The 9466-nt window shown below is 37.3% G+C and overlaps 1 protein-coding gene across 1 annotated transcript; it reads left to right on the top strand.

Moving 5' to 3' along the window:
* The first annotated feature begins 6111 nt into the window (after positions 1-6111).
* On the top strand, positions 6112-9020 carry LOC129872432 (uncharacterized). The gene is made up of 5 exons (XM_055947424.1): positions 6112-6158; positions 6270-6442; positions 6576-7552; positions 8005-8456; positions 8846-9020. Exons 1-5 carry the CDS (start codon positions 6112-6114, stop codon positions 9018-9020), a joined length of 1824 nt encoding a protein of 607 aa, XP_055803399.1.
* The last annotated feature ends 446 nt before the right edge of the window (positions 9021-9466 follow it).

Below are 9466 nucleotides of genomic sequence, written 5' to 3'. Positions count from 1 at the left end.
AGAGTCTGAAAGTAGTCAAACTACTATTCTCGAGCCTGCTATATAATGAATAGAAAGTAGAGGTACCGGCTCCTCTTTTTAGAGGCTCGGAAATGATAAATGCTGTTGATTGCATGAGTTGAGTCTTTGACTAGATAAATTGTGTTTCTGATTGCATAGACTATATTTCTGATTGCATGAATTATATGGCATTATTTTGATGCATGTTTGTGATCCCTGAAGCCCCAACTGATATAAGCCCTAATGAAATCTAAAGGGATACCTCGGATAACTACTCCCCCAGTCTTCAGGTGATGATTCACTTGACTGTTTCATCGAGTCTTAGATAATGACTTAGTTGCATATGGTTTCTCACTACTCTACTCGTGCATACTGTAACCCATCCTTCCTCGAGTCCCATGATGGGCCGGGATATGTTATCGTGCACAGTGTTACTGCTTCTTTCACCACGTCCTGGGCCGGATGTGTATAGTTCCATGCATGAGGAGACGATGTCGTACGTGAGGTGTGATATATGTTATATGTTATGACGATACGATTATTCACCGAGTCCCGGGCCGGCAGTAATATGATAGTATATGTGGTGAAATAAGGAAGGAACACTGAGTCCCTCCTTAGAGGGCCGGGTACATATGTATATTATGATGGTACGCTATAGACGTACACCACTCCATTCACAAAGTCCCTCACTAAAGGGCCGGATACTTTATGTAGGCATGCATATGAGATTAAAGCAATACATTGTGACCCTGAGCCCCGTAGTGAATCGGGTATAATACGATGATATATATGATACGATGATACCGTATACGATGGTATGATACCGTATATGATGATATGATGAAATAAAATGCATTATGACACGATGATTTGTGATTATGAAGTAATGATAATGACACTGAGTTCACTAGAGGGCCAGGCACAGTATATGATGGTATATAGGATCACGTGTCCTAAGGTGCAGGTACAGTAAATTGTTAATTGTTATACTTATCCCCTGCATCCCTATTTCAGTTATGATCTCAGTTACGATGTGTTATGCTTTACATACTCAGTACATATATCGTACTGACCCCCCTTTTCTCGGGGGGGCTGCGTTTCATGCCCGCAGGTAGGGTAGTTACGTTCATGAACCTTCAATTACCTAGAAGCATAATCTATGGACTTACCATTTTGCATCAAGAAAAAACCCAAAACAATCTTTGAAATATCACAATAGATCACAAATCCTTGTAATCCTTTTGGTAGTGTAAAAATAGGAGTAGGGGTAAGTCGATCCTTTAGAGTTTGGAAACTCCTTTCATACTCATCCGTCCAGATGAATTTTTCATTCTATTGAGTCAAATTTATCATAAAAGATGAGATGGAAGATAAAAATTCAACAAACCTTTTATAATAACTTGCTAGACCCAAAATGTTTCTAATGTCCGAAGAAGACAATGGTGTAGGCCAATTCTTGACTGCCTCCATTTTCTTTGTATCAACCTTGATCCCATCACCAGACATTATGTGACCAAAAGAAGGCCACCTCCTTCAACAAAAAATTAGACTTATTAAATTTTGCAAATAATTGCCTATCCATTAAGATTTGGAGCACAACCCTCAAATGGTTATTATGTTCTTTCTCACCCCTATAGTGAATCAAGATGTAATCAAAGAAAACCACAACAAAGGTATCAAGGTAGGGTTTGAACACCTTATTCATTAAGTCCATGAATACCGCAGGTGCATTCGTCAACGCAAACAACATTATTACAAACTCAAAGTGGCCATACCTTATTCAGAATGCCGCATTGGGAACGTCACACTCCCTTATCCTTAATTTGTGATAGTCGGACCGAAGATCGATCTTGGAGAAGTGACTTGCCTCTTGCAATTGATAAAACAAATCATCTACTCTAGGGATTGGGTACTTGTTCTTGATGGTCACCTTATTCAATTAACGATAGTCTGTCACGACCTGACCTACGGCCTAGTCATAACACGGCGATAAAAACCCCAAAGGGCTCCAACCAAGCCTCTTGTACATATCATAAGAATATATAAGGTAAAATATAAAAGAGGAAATATTATAAGAGAGTCTAAACCATGAATAGAAATCTGAAAATATTTTATGACAACATAGACTCAAACATATGTCCAACTAGATGCCTGTAAACATGAGTATAGGTGGGGGCTAAGACATGTCCCTAGCTCACCCTCAATATACAATATATGCAAAAGTCTTTTGAAAAGAAATTAGTAAGAGGATGCCTACAGGTTACATAAACGATAAGGATCTTCAACCTTAACCCCTACATTATGAGATAATGTAGGCAAAAAGTATGTATTAGTACGTTGGAATGTACTAAGTATGAGGGTGTGGCATGCAATGTAAATCATGGAAATGCAAGGGTAAAGTAAATCATATGATAAGATAGAATACATAAAGTCATGAGAAAATCATATTAACCAAAGCATTTTAAAGCATATGTTCAAAATCCTAACATACTTAAGAAATCGTACATATGTGGGATAGAAACCATAACCGACAATAAGACCATGCGATCTATAACATGGAATCCGATGATACCTACATCGAGAAGGAGGAGGGTACTTTTCCAAGGTAGACTCTTAATTATGAACATGTTTTATTTGTGGATCCACTTTCTAGGCCATAAAGGCAACCTACGGTGGCACATAGTTTATGGGACATGAGGCTGCTACTAAGGCTTTTGGTAGGGCCCCCAACTCAAGTACACTCGGTGTTAAGTCAAATCCTACAGAGTACATACATAACATAAGATCATAATATCATATATCATAGTCATGTTTATAGGCTTGAAATCATAGAGTAGCTCATTTTCATAATATACTTGTAATGTGAGAATTGTCCTTTCATCATTACAATTATTTTTGCATAATTCATATAAATAGGCCTTAGATCACCACATAGGATCCTAAGTCACCTTACTTCATAACTTGCATGAAATTTAAATCTTGAAACACACTTAGAATTGATGATCATCATGGAAACACATAGTCATAATTCATACTTTGAAAATTCATGACCATAGCTTGAATCTTGAAATTAGGGCATGACTATAATGCATGTTCAATTGGATTGAAAATATGCACAATCATAAATTTTATATCAACCCATACATAATTCATACAGATAATATCCTTCAGAAGTTTGAATTAAAATACTCATAATTTACATCATGAACCCTAGAAATCAAAGTAGGAGAACTCATGGAAGAACTTTTCAATTTAATTCAATAACCATCAAATTATATCAAAATACACTTATGATCATACTTTAAATCAAAATTCATGCAATTGGAATAGAGATCACAAAACTCATAAAACAACATACTTTAATTTGATAGAAAACTTGAGAAATTGATTGGGCTTCATGGAAGAAAACATCCATGAATCAATACCCACAAACCTTGACTGAGAACACAAATTAATTTGGAAGAACTTGAGTATTTTGATGGAGAAATTGAATGAATTTGCTTGAAGTCTTCAATGGAACCCTTGAGAACCTTTTTTATAGAGAGAGAAATATTTGATAGATGAATTGTAGAAGAATGAATTGAATTAGAGGTTTAGGTAAATTATAGAGTTGAATTAGGTCCTAAAAATGTCTAGGTTCATTAACTAATAATTTTGAAAAAGTCTAAAATGCCCAAAAAAAATTGGCCAGGACACCTTCCTAGGTCCGTGACGCGGACTTGTCGCGACCAACTCGGCCAGAAGACCATCCCCAGGTCCGCGATGCGGTCCTATCGCGGACTACTCTGTCTTGTGTGGCTTCCCAATTCTGTGATGCGGTCTTGTCGCAGACCACACTATTTTTTGGTTTCTTCAAAAATCTTTCTTCCATTCTACAGGTCCTAAAAATCTACCGAGACTATTTTCCCGGAGTTTTTGACCCCCTGATCGATATTACGAACTCAGATTTTCCAAAAAGATTAAGGATAATGTGTTACATGAGTGGCCTATTTCCAAGACATTCTTAGGGTATACAATTTTTATTTTTATTTATTTATTTATTTTTCAAATTTTGAGGTATGTTACATAGTCTATGCATATTCGAAGCGACCCATCCTTCTTCCTTACAAATAACAAAGGAGCACCCCATGGTGAAATGCATGGCCTTATGAACCCTTTTTCTAATCATTCTTCAATTTTTCCTTCAATTCCTTTAATTCTGTTGGTTCCATTCGATAGGGAGGAATACAAATAGGTTGGGAAACGGGGAGAAGATTGATACCAAAATCAACTTCCCTTTTGGAAGGGATACCAGGAAGGTCATTGGGAAATACATCGGAAAACTCATTAACTATGAGAACCAACTCAATGGAAATACTTCTGGAGTAGACATCCCTAACCCTCACGATGTGGTAAATGCAACCCTTAACAATAAACTTTCAAGCCTTGACACAAGAAATAAACATACCCTTCACTACACACTCATGACCTTTTCATTCAAGAATAGGCTCATTTGGGAATTAAAACTTGACTTGCGAGTCCTACAATCTATGGAAGCATATGATGCATGTAACCAATCTATCCGAAGTGTAAATAGAAATCCACCATGTCAAGCTCCATGAGAGCACAAGGAACAACTTTATGCAAGATAGACATGGGACAACCATTATAGACTTTTCTAGCAACAATCGACTTACAGACAGGGGTAGACACTAAATATAGCTCTAATAACATTTTAGGTAACACGTTAAACCAATATGCTAGGAGTGGACTAACACCCTAATTTTCTTTTTATGGTTTTTCTAAAGGATTGCCAGGTGATCAAAGTTCTCTATGAAGTTCTACGTAAGCTATTTATTAGAATTTCTTACGTAACAAAGCAACTTTTGTACACCTCGATCTTAGGTAGCAAGGATTATATAGGTTCCTACAGTAACATAGGATTACGAATCCATGGAAGAGGGAAAAAGAGGCATAGTACCTACTTGGACCACGTAGGTGATGTAACTACTTGGGGTGGACCCCACACTACCATGTGGCAGCTTTGGATTGGGCGCATGGATAAGGTGGCGCCCTAGGGGCTGGACACGTTCCACCCCTAGGGGCTGCCATGCATCACACTTTAAGGAAACATATATATACATGTTAAGATGACTAAGAAGTCATTTTTCAGCCTTACACTAAAAAATTTGAGAGGAAAAACTTAGAGAATAAAAGAGAGTACCTACAGCAGCAACAAGGAAGAAAGGTAAGCCCTCCAATTTCTTTCCATTAATTAATTCTCTAAGGTGTTCTTTATCAAATAGCCATTTGGAGTAGACTTTTTGGAGGCCTTGTGAAGATCACATCTGCATATGCATCTAGTTTTTATAAATATATTGGGGGACTTGTACATGATATATGTGGCTTGTGAAAATAAAACTATATGCTTGTAACTTGAATAGTGTGAATAGTTTTGCTATTTTGGAGTGTGCTTTTAACTCAAGTCATGCCTGTACTACATTTATATGTTGGCTTGTTATTTTGCACAAACGAAGATAATAGTTTTGTAATAACTACTGGTTCGAGTTTTATGTATTTTATGGTCACGCAATGGTGTTGACTATTTGTGATTTTTTAAAAAAATTAAAAACTATCTTTTGTTTCATAAGTGGCATCCTCCCAAAGGGGGTGTTACAAGTGTTGGTATCAGAGCCTAGGTTTATGATTCTAGGACTTTTGTTGTGACTTGTTGGTATATTGTTTATTTTTGTTACATGTTGTTTTTGTATATAGTGCATATACATAATGTACATGTCCCTAATGCAATGTGATATTCCCTTATGAAGGAATTAATTCGTGGCATCTTTTACCTCTAATAGGCTTATGGAAGCCGCCCGCGAGAGTTTAAATACCTCTAATGCCCAACTTAACCTACAAGAAAGGGTTGGGGAACATTTTTATGATTCTAATCCTCCTAGTACAAGGGGATATGAAGCAAGAAGTAATCAAGGTACGAGAGTTGGGCCACACCTTCAAATGAGTTATAGTGCTCTTGCTGTTGATCCCTCTTTTCAACAAATGGCCAATTTCTTGTCACATGGCTAGAAGAGTGCCTAACCCTGATTAAATGAACTTTAAGAAATGAGAAAAATGGATGGAGTTGAGTTTGAAGGAACTGTTGACCCTACAAATGTCGAGTAGTAGTTGGAATGGATTGAAAGAGTGTTCAGATGCTGCCAAAATTAAGAATAATGTCTCACTATTACAAAAAATGCCTATGATTGGTCGATAAGTGTACCAAATGCCAGGGCCAAACCTCCTATTCTTACATGGAATGATTTTGTGAAAGAATTTCATAAGAAGTATGTCCCACCTGTTTATCATGATATAAAGAAAAAAGAGTTCTTAAATTTAGAGCAAGGGAGTATGTCTATCGCTGAATATCAGCAGATGTTTCTCAGGCTGTCGCGCTATGCTGGGGGTATTACTAATAACAAAAAAGATAAGTGAAGGCGATTCGAAGACGATTGGAATAATTCTATCAAAAAATCTATAGCGGTCCTACAACATGAAAACTTTTGTAAATTAGTTTCAGTTGCTCTTACTTGGGAAAGGATCGACAAGGAACAAGCTGGTAGAAATGAACATAAGTTCAGGAAAGCTTATGCAGATTTGTGTGGTTCATCAAAAAAAAGGGAGGTTTGACAGTTCCCAAGCTAATACTTTTTGTAAGTTAGCCCAACATAAGCAGAATAGATCAAGTTCCTTTACTGCCAACACTCCAAGCTATGGCCGAGATAAGACTTGCATACCCACCTATGCACAATGTGGAAGAAATCACTTTGGTACTTATAGAAGAGCTTCTGGCACTTATTTTAATTGTGGGAGCTTCGATCATAAGGTGAGGTATTGTCCTAATCCTAACCCCACGTCTTTTCCGCATACGGAAGCCTCGGTTAAAAAACTTGTTACCACTCCCTCTCAAGGGAATAGAGGTGCAAGATCTAGAAACACACAAACAATAGGTGTAGGTACAACCAATCTAGCTGGTGGGTCAAGATCTACAGCACGAGCTTATGCGATGAGACAGAGGGATGACCAGGATGGAGCGGATGTGGTTGTTGGTAAATTTCACTTATTCGACTTATGTATTGTTATATTATTTGATTCTGGTTCTACACATGCGTATGTTTGCTCATCATTGGATTTCCAAGACTATGATGTCATTATCAATATGGATTGGCTTTATAGATACCATGCCGTAGTTGATTGTAGGTCAAAGCATGTGACCTTTATAGTTCCTTCACTTTCATATATCATTGTTCAAGGTGAAAGATCATTGACGTCTAATATCATCTCTACAGTAGTGGCAAAGAAGATGGTTAGACAAGATTGTGAAGCATATCTTGCTCATATATTTAATACACGCCTAGAAGGTCCAAGCCTTGAGGATATACCCATTGTGTGTGAATTTGTTGATGTCTTCCCTGAAAATATTTTCGGACTGCCCCCTAAAAGGGAGGTTGAATTTCCCATAGAAGTTGTTCTTGGAACCACTCCTATCTCTATGACGCCTTATCGAATGGCTCCGGCAGAACTGAAAGAGTTGAAAAATCAATTGCAAGAACTCTTTGAGAAAGGTTTTATTCACCCGAGTGTTTCTCCCTGGGGAGCTCTTATGATATTTGTAATAAAGAAAGATGGTACCTTTAGTCTTTGTGTTGATTACCGGCAATTGAATAAGGTAACAATTAAGAATAAATACCCACTGCCTAGGATTGACGATTTATTTGACCAGTTAAAAGGTGCTAATATGTTCTCAAAAATTGACTTAAGGTCTGGGTATCACCACTGAGGGTGATGGAACATGATGTCCCTAAAAATGCTTTTAGGACTCGGTATGGCCATTATGAATATTTGGTGATGCCATTTGGGTTGACGAATGCTTCCGCGACATTTATAGATTTGATGAATCGCGTGTTTAAGCCTTATCGTGATCAATTTATAGTGGTATTTATAGCTGATATTTTAATATATTCCAAGGATAATGAAGATCATAGAAAGCATTTTCGAATTGTTTTGCAAATTCTGCAAGAGAAGAAGTTTTATGCCAAGTTGTCTAAATGTGAATTTTGCCTTGGTGAAGTAGCCTTTCTGGGACATATTGTGTCGGCGGCAGGTGTGAAAGTGGATCTTAGTAAAATTCACGCTATTATTGAATGGAAACAACCTAAAAGTCTAACTGAACTAACAAGTTTCTTGGGTTTAGTGGGATACTTTAGAAGGTTTGTCAAAGGCTTCTCCATTATAGCCTCCCCTTTGACTAAACTCTTGAGGAAGGATGACAAGTTTGTATGGGATGACAAATGCCAGGATAGTTTTGAAAAGCTCAAATCCTTATTAACACAAGCTCTTATACTTACTCCACCAAATGTAGGGAAGGAATATGTGAAATATAGTGATGCCTCTAATTGTTGTTTGGGATGTGTCTTGCTGTAAGAAGGGAAAGTTTTTGCGTACGCTTACAGAAAATTGAAACCACACGACCTGAACTATCCTACTCATGACCTTGAGCTAGTTACCATAATGTTTGCCTTGAAAATTAGGAGGCATTAATTATATGGCGAAAAGTGTCACATATTTACTGATCACAAGAGTTTAAAGTATTTGGGTACACAGAAAGAGTTGAATTTGAGGCAACATAGATGGCTTGAACTCATTAAAGATTATGACTACAATCATTCGAGTAAAGCCACTGTGGTAGCAGATGCTCTAAGTCGTAAAGCCCTTGCTATTTTATCGCTACGCCACTTGCCTTTGTTTGTTAAATTAAGAGCCATGAATGCTTATCTTGTATTTAACTCTGATGGTCTATTGCTGCCAGTTTGCAAGTCAAACCAGTTCTACTTGAACAGGTGAAAGAAGCACAGAAATTAGACGAGAAGTTGGTGAAATTAATCAAAAAAGCTCAAATTGGAGAAAAGCTTGATTTTAAATTAGGGAGGATGGTGTTCTACTTTATCAAAACGGGTTATGTATCCCTAAAGATGACAATTTGAGAAAAGAAATTTTGAATGCCGCACTTACTTCACCATATGCAATGCATCGGGGAGGTACTAAAATGTACCAAACCATTAAAGAACACTACTAGTGAAATGGTATGAAGAAGGACATTGTGGAGTTTACTTCTAGATGCTTAGTTTGTCAACAGATAAAGGCCGAGCATCAAGTCCCGACTAGTTTGTTACAACCCTTGTCGATACCTGCGTGGAAATAGGAAATAATAACTATAGATTTATTTCTGGGTTTCCATGCACTCAAAGAAATCATGATGCAATTTAGGTTATAGTTGATAGGCTAACCAAAAGTGCTCATTTTTTGGCCATCAAGGTGGACTACCCACTTGAATGTCTAGCCGAATTATATGTTGAGGAGATTGTGAGGTTACATAGGGTTCCCATTTCTATTATATCTGACTGAGACCCAAAGTTTATATCTAGATTCT

Source organism: Solanum dulcamara, chromosome 11 (assembly GCF_947179165.1).
Source record: "Solanum dulcamara chromosome 11, daSolDulc1.2, whole genome shotgun sequence".
Lineage (NCBI taxonomy): Eukaryota > Viridiplantae > Streptophyta > Magnoliopsida > Solanales > Solanaceae > Solanum > Solanum dulcamara.
Note: the sequence above shows the minus strand (reverse complement) of the source record. Positions and strands in the feature narration are given on the sequence as shown.

Bases quoted from the DNA above. Each gene is read 5' to 3' on its own strand.
- LOC129872432 (XM_055947424.1), top strand. From the start codon at position 6,112: ATGGATGGAGTTGAGTTTGAAGGAACTGTTGACCCTACAAATGTCGA. The intron at 6,443-6,575 runs GTATTACTAATA...TACTTGGGAAAG, and splicing joins GCTGTCGCGCTATGCTGGGG to GATCGACAAGGAACAAGCTG. The intron at 7,553-8,004 runs GCAGAACTGAAA...ATATATTCCAAG, and splicing joins CGCCTTATCGAATGGCTCCG to GATAATGAAGATCATAGAAA.